The sequence below is a fragment of the Myotis nattereri genome (assembly GCF_964212035.1).
Source record: "Myotis nattereri genome assembly, chromosome: 2".
NCBI classification, from domain to species: Eukaryota; Metazoa; Chordata; class Mammalia; order Chiroptera; family Vespertilionidae; genus Myotis; species Myotis nattereri.
The window spans coordinates 148,375,246-148,387,518 of NC_138076.1; the positions used below are offsets into that span (position 1 = coordinate 148,375,246).

The window sequence follows — 12,273 nt, forward strand, 5'->3', positions numbered from 1 at the left end:
TTGGTTATGTAGTTCTCTCTCTGCTGCGTTGATTTAAAGGCACAAAATACAACACAACAAGGCACAACATACAAGGCACTGAACAAAATGTATTCACGATATTAATAACCCCAAATAAAGGTGAGCACCTGAGCGAAGAGAATTAGGGGATAAAGAAGAAAGAAGAGAAAAAGATTAAAGAGAAAAAGAAAAAACAAAAAGGAGTGCTGAAATGAGATTGGGAAAAGGGAGAGAAGAAAAAAACAAACAGACAAAAAAAAGTAAAAGAGAGAATGAAATAGAGGTGGGGAAGAGGGTATTTGTATGGGGAGAAAACTCTAAGAGAACCGCAACTAATCTCAATGAATTCCAGCAGCAGATCCCTAGAGATTAATGCAAACTACAAACAACCACTAATATCAAGCAAGGCAAGGGAAAACAGAAGCACAAAAATAACCAGAGAAAGAAAAAATAAGCAAAAGAGAAAAATTAAAATGAAAAACAAAACAATCTCCCAAACTAGCATAAAAAAACCTAATATACTCAAAATCAAGCAAACACTAGCAAAACGACAGGGAGAAAGAAAAAAAAAATTGGATAGTGAAGAAAGATAAGAGAGAGGTGTATATGGATTTAGAGCAAGGGATTGGAAATTAGATATAAAGTAAGGTGAAATTTAGACAGTGGGTAAAAAGAAGGAATAGGGAAAATCTAAAGCAGGAATAGGGTAAGAGAAACAGGACAACAAAAGGGGAAAAGTGAGGAAGAGAGTTTTGGCTTAAGGGTAAATGTGAGATAGAGAGAAATGATGCTAAAGGAAAATAGATGAAATAGAGTGTAGAACACTAATCCCAAAATAGATGAAATAGATGAAATAGAGGAAATAGATGAAAATAGAGTGTAGAACACTAATTCCAAAATAAAATAAAGAAAAATAAAAAAATAAAAAATAAAATGACACTTGAAAAAATGGTAAAATGATAGCAATAATACTGGTTAAAAAAATGTAGTAATTAAAAAGGTAAAATCAATTGATGAAAAAAAATAAAATAAAAATAATAAAATAGGTTCTTAATGAAATGGTGAAAAAAGAATTTTAAAAAAATATAAAAATATGCAGTAGTGAAGGTGCTTCAGATCTTCTACTCTTCTTTTTGGCACGCCTTAGTCCTGCCAGGCATTCAGAAGAGTGTTGAATTTCCCTGCGATACACTGTCCCTCCGTGCCGTAAACCACAGTCCTGATTTTAAGGCAGGTTGTATTTGTTTACCAGACTGGCTTTATTTGTGATCACAGAAAAGACAGTTCGTGGATCTGCCTCTGGGTGACAGTGTGTCTGGATTGACCTCCGAGGATATAAGTCCTCTCTATCAGTAGGGTTTTTTTTTCTCTATGGTACTTGAAACTGATTTGGGAAAGTCCACCGCCCAGAGCTGGTTCTTCAATCGTCACTGCCCGCTCTGTTTCCCAGAATCCCCAAAAAGAACCCTCCCCCACAGGCTCTGCGAATGACCCCAACTGGGGAATCCCATGCAATGGGTTTAATAATCAAATGCACGGATCTAAGGGGAACTGTAACAAGAGCCTGCTACGTGTGTGAATTCGCAAGCCTCCACCTTCCAGGTCTGCTCACAGTCTCCGCGCGCCCACTTGCCCCTGGCACCAAGCAGCCGGTACACCGGCAAAGTCCAGGCTGCTTTTTTACATCCAGTCCAGCTATGGGCCTATTTCCAGCGTTCCCTTCTGCCAGCAGCCCTGTGGTGCTCCTTCCCCACTTGCGGGTCATGCTGGTACCAATGACTGCGAACTCTGTGGGGCGCAGATTTCACCCCACACGGGCGCGAGCTCGGTCCTCTCTCCAACCCGAACTGCAAACTGCACCTTTAGGGGAAGTCTAAACTTTCCATGAGAAGAAGCAGTGCTCCTCTGAGTTCATGCAGTCACGCTGCTTGAGATCCCTTGTTTCCAGGTTAGTAGCTGATCTCTGGATGCCAGCAACAGCCACCCAAGATGGCGCAGTCTCCGCTGCTGAGCTGGCACACCACGAGAGGCTTCAGCCGCAGTCTCCAACAGTCCTTTTTTTCCTGGGGGTTCTCGGTCTTTCCCAGCTGCAGACAGTCTCTCAGCTGAAAATCCTCTGCCTATTTGGGCTGTATGTTACCCGTTTCAGCTGCTCACCCTTATCTGCTCCAGGACAAGGCACAGGACACGTCCGTTTATACCTCCGCCATTTTCTCCCCCTTGATTAGATTGTTTATCTTCCTTTTGTTAAGTTGTATGAGTTCCCTATAAATTTTGGAGATTAGGCCCTTATCAGATATGACATTGGCAAATATGTTTTCCCACGCAGTGGGTTTTCTCGTTGGTTTTCGATGGTTTCTCTAAAAGTTAAGCCTTCTGCATCAGTTAAAACATTGTCTCCGTGCGGCATCTATGAAAACCCCTTCAAGGATAGCAATAGGATGAAGATACTGAGTGCCCAGACAGGATTTTGGTTAAAAAGAAAGGAAAACCAATCCTTGAGGACAGCACTCCAAATGGAATGCAAGAATAGATGGTCCTGAAAAGCCTGGAGAAAACTTGGATGGGCATGTGGGATGGGAATGAGGCAAACCCAGAGGGATTGATGAATAGAGCCCACTTTAGACCCATCTACCAGCCAATCACCCACATCCTTCCTTCCCCGCTTATCTCAGGGTTTGGGAACCTTGATGTCATCCCACCACTTGTTCCCATCTGCACCTGAAGGCAGGCATGAGCAAAGGCAGAGAAAGGCAAATTCAAAACGGATGACTTTCTCTTTGTAAAAAGCTAATTATCCAAGGTTCCTGTGAAAAGGGACTTTAGGATCATCTTGCAGTTTACAATTGTTCTTAATTTCCACTGCAGTGGGAACTCAAGCCAGGGCCGCACAACGGTCCCCTTGCCTTACATTCTGATCTCCTGCTGGAGCTCAGCTTTCTACTGAATCAACATCCTCGTGTCCAGCTACGGAGACGAATTTGCTTTTTACTTTGGTTTAGGGATTTTGTTTCTTTTCATTGTTATGTGTGTGTGTGGAGGGGTGAGGGCTGTTTCATTCCCCATAATGACTTTATTCTCTAAATCATCTATTTTCTGGGATCAAGTACACTTAAAAACCAAAATTTTTAGCTCAGTACCATAGAAGAGAAAATACAATATTTTCTAGTGCCCTGAAAGAGGGAAATGGGTTTTATATCCAAAGTATCTTATTTTAATGAGAAGACATAGAGATGTAGGTACTATAGATGTCTTAGCTCTAGACTATATATATATATATATATATATATATATATATATATATATATACATATATATATATCTTTGCAGGGGTGAAAAGGCAGGAACACACATATCCCCAGAGAATGTTGGTGGCATTTATCACACCTGTTTCTAGGAGCAGTTATTATAATGGGTAGAGTTATGGTGATACCCAAGGCAGCAGAGCATGGTGATGAAGAGCATCTACTTTGGAGACATAACCATACCCCGTTTCCAGCTCGGCCATCTCCCAGCTGTATGACCGCAGGCAACCTACTTATGTGTCTTCAATTGCGAAATGGAGAGAACTATAACACCTTTGTCCTGGAGGGGTTTTGAGCATTAAATGAGATAACAGATTTAAGGTACATAAGAGTGTGTCTGGCAGAAAACAAGTGCTCTAGTCTCGCTACTGTTGTTATTAGGTCATAAACTATTTAAATTATTATAAACACGTTGGACATCAGTATTAAACTATACTTAGTCATTGTCTGTTGTTCCCTGCAAACACGGAAATGTGTTTTGTTTTCTGGATTGCTAGTAGTATTTTATACCTGGCTGAACTTCTGGTAAATGGCATTAAAGGAAAATTTTCTAACATGAGAGAACTCCATGTCAAAAAGAAAAGACTAGCAATAATTCCTTCCATAAGTACGTGATAGATATAACTTTTAAAGAGACTCTGATAGATTTCCATGGTGTGTTTATTTTTTATGTGTCCTATCTGCCATTTATGGTAGAAAAAAAATCCTCTTTCTGCATTTCAGCTAATGGGGCAATACTTGATAGGAAAGTATCCTGCATTTCTACCCAAGGGATAGACTTTAAAAGTGGGATGTTTGAGGTGAAGAACAGAATCAGGGAAGCAACGCCAAAGTTCATGTAACATCACCTTCCTTAGTGATTCCAGCCTTCCAGAAATACAAGTTATAAGAAAAAAATGGAGTAGCAATGTCTAATGACTGTACTATTGCATTAGGCTTTATTTCATTCATTTGATTTTATAATGCTTCTTTAAACACAATTACTCAGGGAACATCTGAACAGTATCTTTCAAAACAAAGGGACTAGAGAGACTCATAAATAGAGAGCAGTCTGACAGCTCTGGGGATGGGCATGGGGAGGCAGGGGGCATTGAGGGACTGAGCAACAGAGGAAAAACAGAAAGAAAGAACTCATGGACAATGGGGTGGTGAGTGTGGAGGGGAGAGGAAGGTGGGTGGAGGTGGAGGTGGAGGAGGGCTTAGGGGGCATAAATAGTGGTAGAGGAAAATATTTAATTACAATATGGAATGGAAATTAAACCAGCATCCAGTGAAATATAAAATTACAAATTTTGAGGTGTCAATTACTTGAAAGAAGGCCACTTGAAGACTTCGGGCTCTGGACTGGTAGTCTTAAGTGTACCCGAGAATAACTAATAAATGTAATCTCCATGATGCCTTTTAAGATTCTATAGTTCCAGCTTTCTGTGGTGTTTCTAGAGGAGGTAAAAGTACTTCCCAAAGATGTTTGAAAATGTCTATTAACATGTACAAATAACCTGCTTTTACTAGGGAAAAAAGAACAGTGTGGAACTCTTCGTGTCTCCCATAAACCGAAAAGGAGGCATCTCCGACGCCCTGCCATCTGAGGAAGTGCTGCGTTCACTTAATACCAATGTTTTGCATCAAAGTTTATCCCAATTTGGAATCACAGAAGTTTCTCCTGAGGTATGTTGTTGCATGGAAGAGTTCATCTAAAAATCTGCAGTCAGACCCTAGCTGGTTTGGCTCAGTGAGAGTGTCAGCCTGGAGACTGAAGGGTCCCAGGTTTGATTCTGGTCAAGTGCACATGCCCAAGTTGCAACCTTCATCCCCAGTAGGGGTGTACAGGAGGCAGCAGATCAATGATTCTATCATAGATGTTTCTATCTGTCCCTCTTCCTTCCTCTAATAAAAATATATTTAATAAATAAAAATATATTTTAAAAATCTAGACATCTTGATTATTAGTCTAATCCCACTTTTCAGTAAAGCTTATTGCCTCTCATTTCAGCAAATATCACGGGTGTGGAATAAAAGGCTTTGGTTTAAGCCCTGGCTGGTATGGCTCAGTTGGTTGAGCCTCCCATGCACCAAAAGTTCACTCCTTCAATTCCTTGTCAGGGCACATGCCCAGGTTGCAGGCTCAATTTTTAGTAAGGGGTGAGCAGGAGGCAGCCAATCTATGTTTCTCTCTCTCCCTCTCCCTTCTTCTCTCTCTAAAATAAAAATCAATAAAAACATATTTTTTAAAGGCTTTGATACCAGGATTGAAACCCAAAAACCACTTAAGATGTGTGTGTGTGACCCTGGGCAGGTGATCTAATTTCTGTGAGATTAAGTCTGTGTGGTGTCAGCCTCTTTGAGGCTCAGTTTCTTCATATCCAAAATGGGTATAGAAAAAAATGAGTATAGTCCTTATTTTATCAACTTGGAATATGAATTAATTTTTAAAACATTTGTAGAAATCCTCCTATACAGGAGACACTGAACAAATATTTGAATGCAGAATGAAAATGAATGTTCATCATTGAATTGGTCTTTCGGCATTTAGTGTCACCCTGATCCCTGCCCTACACACACACACACACACACACACACACACACACACACACACACACAGTGTGTTTTCTCTCTTGGCACCAGAGTAATCTTTCTAAAAATAAATCTGGCCATGCCCTCCTAATGTCATGGTTCTCTTTGGCCTCCTAAATATTACGGAATGAAGCATGCATTTCTCAATATGGTCTATGATCCTTTGTGTGCTAGGCTTTATAAACTGTTCAACAACACTCTCCTAGTTTTTGCTTTGGCAATTCCAAACTTAATCGGTACCATGATACCTCCATATTTCTCTTCCCTCCATGCTTTGCATACGTTGATCCTTCCACACACCTTTCATGTATCAAGATCAGTCTACTACAGAGCGAAGCCTTCCCTAGATGTGAATGCTCATTGGCTTGTGTTCTCCTTGAGCTTAGTATAAAAACTCCTTATCCTCTCTTGGTCTTCAAGTCCATCTCTACACTACAGGTTCATCAAGAGACATGCCACGTCATTTCATCTGTGTCCTTAGTGTCTTCATTCAGTGTCTGGTATTCAATGGGCATAGAAGTAGCCAAACACTGTGCTGCTGGTATCCAAAGTCAGAAAATAAATGAATAAACCCCAACCTATACGTCCAGGTCAGGGGTGGGCAAACTTTTTGACTCGAGGGCCACAATGGGTTCTTAAACTGGACCGGAGGGCCGGAACAAAAGCATGGATGGAGTGTTTGTGTGAACTAATATAAATTCAAAGTAAACATCATTACATAAAAGGGTATGGTCTTTTTTTTTTAGTTTTATTCATTTCAAACAGGCCGAATCCGGCCCGCGGGCCATAGTTTGCCCACGGCTGGTCCAGGTCCTTCACAGACTGACTTGCACACATTTTTCCCAGGACTGTTCTTTAGAATTTAAAAAGACCTTTGGATTACTTTATTCTGCTTCCTGTAAGCTTTCAGTGGCTTACATAAGCGTTCTTCCCTGTTGCTTTAATCTGAGTTTAAATACTATTCTTAATGCTTTAAGAATATGGCAGCTTAGTGAGTCATCCAGATTTGTGAACCAAGAGAAGCTCATCATTCAAAAATCTAGTTAATATCAAGTACACACTTGGGGGTCCTCCAACAGCCCCCAGCTCGGTGAAAGGTGAAGGGCACCTGACTCTCATCACAGTACTATTAGCCCACAAGACCACAGTCTGTACTTTAATAGTGAAAGTGTATTTGATGGTCAAAACTTAATATTTTCTGGTGAAACTGTGGGAATCTAGAAATCTAGGAAGGCTAGACCCTCAGAAATATTATGTTACAGGAGGCTGGAACGTATTTTAATCAGCTATCAGGAGCATTTCATCAAGGACAGATGAATTGATTGAGCCTTTTGCAGGTACTTTTAAAAGGGGCCCAGCATTACCCTCTGACCTGAAGCCATAAATGCAGAAATGGGAGCTAGTGCCCTCATGGGGGGCTTCAGACACGAACAGTCCAGAGGACCACTGCCAAAGCATTTGTGAATAGTTGTTCAAGCTATTCGCAATAAAGAGTTTCCCTGCTTCTTTATTCATCGCTGTGGTTAGTGTGTGATGACAGCTTATGCCTCAACCCATTCTTCCACATTTTATCCTAAAATTATAGCTCTGCTATGGGAGCATGTTTAGTAAGAGAAAAAAATGAATTTTTTTTTTTTTGGTTTTTCATCCTTTGCATGGGTCACAGAACATTGTGAATCATGTCTCAAAGCATCTATTCCTAAACTTATATGAGCTTCTTTCAGGGAAGGATGTGTTTTTTGTTGTTGCCATTTCTTTATTTGCTTGACTTTTTTTAATCAGAAAAAAACTCTTGGGACAGAAAGAAAAATACCAAGTAGAGAATTACTTTTGTTTATTGTCTGTTTTCATTTTGAATCTATGTTGGGTGTTTTGTTTGGGGGGGGGGGGGAAGGGGAGGCATTTTTAAAAAAATATTTTTATACAGTACCTAGAACATTGTAAGCACACAAATATTATTTTAAGATGCTCATAAAGATAAAACTAGATTTGGTACCTAATAAGTCAAATCTCAGAAAAATAAAATTAAATTCATTATTTTAGTTTCCATTTTTAAATGTTTTTATAAATATCCATTGAAACAATAAGTTTTGCATTCACACTGAAAATGATTTAGGATTTCGGTTGTTTTTGTTCGGTTGCAAATTACTCCAGATTTACAAGTCTTATATTGCAAAGGAGGAAGTTACCTTCATTAAATAACAGGCCAGTGTGTCAACTGATACTTCCATGGAATATTTACAAAGAGAAAAAAATCATATCAAATGAACATACGCCATAATCTGGGAGTTTGGTGATTGTTCCCTCGAACTAGGAACATTAGCCAACAGTCTAAAGCATTACAGTCCCAGCCATACAGTGCTGAGGAGGAAAACAGTGTTAACATATGTTAGACCATTCAGACCGAACTGCTCACCCTGGGTATTGCACAGTGGAAGTGTGTCCTGTACCACCACATTACTGTAGGCTGCATCTCATTTATCTGCCCAAGTCAATCAATTAACCAGGTAACTTATAATATTTCTACTCCGTTCTCATTCTATGCACTCATCTGTCCTAAATAGCCATGTCTCCTACGTAGGGGCTGGGAACATCCGGCCGGCCCTTGGCCTGTATAAGGCCTTCAAAATCATTTGTTCTGGCCCTGCCATGGCATTAGGGGTGGGTTAATGAAATGTTTGACCAAATATAGCAGGCTGATTGTGAAGTTGATAATTTTGTATGGCCCTTGAATGATGTTATAAATATCCAAATGACCCTTGGCAGAAAAAAGGTTCCCCACCCCTGTGACCTAAAGCCTCTATATCAGTGGTTCTCAACCTTCCTAATGCTGCGACCCTTTAATACAGTTCCTCATGTTGTGGTGATCCCCAATTCCATTGTTACAAATTGAACATAATTAAAGCATAGTGATTAATCACAAAAACAATATGTAATTATATATGTGTTTTCTGATGGTCTTAGGCGACCCCTGTGAAAGGGTTGTTCGACCCCCAAAGGGGTCGCGACCCACAGGTTGAGAACCGCTGCTCTGTATTATATCTCCTAGCATTTGGGAATCTCTTCCACCATCCGGAATTAGAATGGGTTTAAAAAACAAACAAACAAGAAAACTATAGTGCATCAACTTATTAAATGGGATATAGAAAAGCCATTCTCATTGATATAGTGATACAGGAACATGCCCAATTTTTAAATCATAAGACAAAACAAAACCCAACAACTTTCAATGCAACATAGTTAAAGGGGAAATATTATTAGAATATCTGAAATAAGTTGTAAAGGTGACACAACGGCATTGGCTTGACCTGGCCATGGAGTCTCTGAACTATTGAACCTCCAGTCTCCTGACAAAATATAAAAGGCATCATTTCAACCTCATGCAAAGGTTAGATGGGAGAGTCTTATGAATTATCTTCTTTTGATTGTGGAATGTTAACGACAAACTTTTCCACTTATTACCCTGCCCTTATCAAGTCTTTTAGATCTCTGTACAAATATAGTAGTGCTCAGCAGGAATAGCATGACTCAGAAGGAAATCTATTTACCAAGAAAGTGCAGTGACTAAGTTCTGGGAGTAGAAAACATGTGTCTTTCTAACTGGGGGTGGGAGAGTGGAGGAGGGAGGTTAATTCTCCCATCATTGCTGCTTTAGGTAAAAGAAAAACAAAACAGATATGTCTTACACGGAAAGGAACATGTTGTTATTCCAGGAGGTGTATAACTACAGCAGGAAGAGAAGAAATGAAGCAGATCAGGTTAGGAACACAAAATCTCTTACCACCCACCTAACCACCCCTTTTGATCCACATTTTACATTAACTAAAGCTCACATCCTGATACTTAAATTTGACAGGTCTATGCTGCCTACTTGAAGGCTTCCCTAGTTGGCTTTTATAGCAAGCAATAGGTGCTATTTAGTTGCCTGCACAAAAAAACAAACAAACAAAACAAAAAAACTCATTGACATACTTATACCTGATTTCTTCAGGAGTGGTGTTTTTTTTTTATTAGTTACCAGCTATGTTTATGAACACATTGGAATAAAATATATCTGGATGAGGTTCAAGAGTAAAAGATGAGTTGTCATCTGAACCCAAGATTTCCTGTCCAGAAAGATACTTGGTTTCCAATCATTTCATCAAATATTTTCAGATTCTCCATCCACTTACTATTTACATATTTTAAAAATGTATCTCAAAATCATTTCTTATATCCACAAATTTGCCTGTGCCTTAGAAAGTAAGCAAGATGGTATGGTGAGTACATCAATGTTTTACAAGCAAAGGAAATGGAAACTCAACTATTTCAAGCAATAAAAGACTCCTTCGAATTGTTTTTAATCACAATCTAACTAATTTAATTTAACAGACCCTCTCTGTTCTGTCTTATTCAACTCCCCACTCATTGAGTTCCAGAATAAAAGTTTTCATAAAATGTTTTTCAAGGCAAATGTTTCATTTTGTCTAATTTACAAATGGTGAAAGTATTCTTTCTTTCTTTTTTTTTTTAATCCCGCAATGGTAATTAGCAATGATTTCTAAGTTCAGACACAAGGGCAGGTTTTATTCAAGGCTTTCTTTTTTTGTGTGTGTGATGACTACTGTTTATTTCTCATGATTCTGTGGATGGACGAGGATCAGCTAGGTTGATCTGTTCCACTGGAGTCACCCCAGTGGTTACATTAAGCTGGGGATTCATTTGCCACTGAAATGTCCAAGATGACCTCTCACTTTCCAGGCCCTTTCTCCACATGGCTTTCCATCATTCAATATGTCCTTGTTCAAGACTTTCTTAATCATTGGAGACAATGTCCCGGGACAGACATACTCTCACAAAAGGGGGGAAAGGCAACCTTCAGCAAAGTGGAAACATTTTACTTGATTCAGCTGCCTTTGTTGAGTGTGTGTGTGTGTGTGTGTGTGTGTGTGTGTGTGTGTGTGTGTTTAACATAATGTATTGATTTTTTTACAGAGAGGAAGGGAGAAGGATAAAGAGTTAAAAAAAACATTGATCAGCTGCCTCCTGCACACCCCTTACTGAGGATGTGCCCACAACCAAGGTATATGCCCTTGACTGGAATCAAACCCGGGACCCTTCAGTCCCCGCTCTATCCACTGAGCCAAACCAGTTAGGGCTCAGCCACCTTTGTCTTTCCTAATTGAGGACCATTTGGTTTCAGGTTGAAGTTTAACTATAAATCTATAAATTTCACTGAATCATAAAACTAATTACATTGTAAAACTTGATTTAGTAGATATACTTTTTAAAAAAAGAGTAGGTGAAATAAAATTTCACTCATTCACATTTTATTCATGCTTTTCCACTCCCAAAGTAGTAAACAAAAAAAGTATAAATAAAAATAAAACTATTTAACAAGAGTTCATTGTACTTTATTTTATTACTAAATAATCCTGGACATTTTTTGGTGTTCCCTGATGCTTAAATAAAATGTAATATTCTAACAATTTAGGCAGTTGAGGTTGGTACTTTAATCAGATTTTGACAAATAAGACTGCATTTTTAAAAAATGAAAAGATTTGATAACAGAGGAGGAAAAAGGAGAAGGAAATGATTCTGACGTTGTTGCTCTGTTGGTTAATGCATTATGAGATTTTGTTTGCACCTGTTTCGCTTTTGTTGAAAAGTTAAGAGCTGTATTACAGCACGTAAACCAGGGTGGTGTTGTGGGAGGGGACTTCACACAGAGTCAAGAAAGCTTCAGAAACAATTTCCTCCACGCAGAACTGAACGGAACTCTCTTACCTAAGAACCAGGTCATTTCCAAGAGAGATGGGAGGGACCTTTACGAAGCTGGGACCGGGCCTGGCATGCAGGGCCTGTCTGCTCCTGGGCAGGAGATGAAATAATCTCTTTGAGGGGGCAGTGCCTTGTCTCGGAGCAGTCGGAGGAGCAGCGCTGGCAGCGCGGAATGTAGGTGTGTGCTACTACACTGAATGGGAGAAAGCTAAAAATATGTGTAGTGTCTGATAAGAACGCCGGTCTCCTCCAGCTCTCATCTAACGCCGGACTTTCTGTTTTGCTTTTAAAGAAAAATGTTCTGCAAGGGCAGCATGAAGCGGACAAAATCTGGAGCAAAGAAGGATTTTATGCCGTTGTCATATTTCTCAGCATCTTTGTTATGATAGTGACTTGCTTGATGGTAAGTGTGCTTCTTTATCTATTTTACCCTTTGCTGAGCCCACTGCTTAATATTATTGGTGACATTTGCCATTCAAATGAATGCTGAAAAGACCAGCAACAGAAGCAAGACGGCCACCCTGCAAAACTGGGGGATTTCATACCTGACAGCGGAGTGATAGCTAAAGGAAACCTACGCAATTGTGGATTCTGACCTGCAGAATGGAGCTGGGATTGCACTAGGCTTTTAGTA

General features: G+C 39.6%; 1 protein-coding gene across 1 annotated transcript in view; it reads left to right on the plus strand.

Moving 5' to 3' along the window:
- The window catches only part of PTPRR (protein tyrosine phosphatase receptor type R), a 274,528-nt gene that overhangs the window by 150,305 nt on the left and 111,950 nt on the right, over nt 1-12,273 (plus strand). The window contains exons 3-4 of the mRNA XM_081083294.1: nt 4,818-4,973; nt 11,932-12,042. Of these exons, the coding sequence (XP_080939420.1) occupies nt 4,818-4,973; nt 11,932-12,042 (267 nt within the window). The remainder of the gene's footprint in view (nt 1-4,817; nt 4,974-11,931; nt 12,043-12,273) is intronic.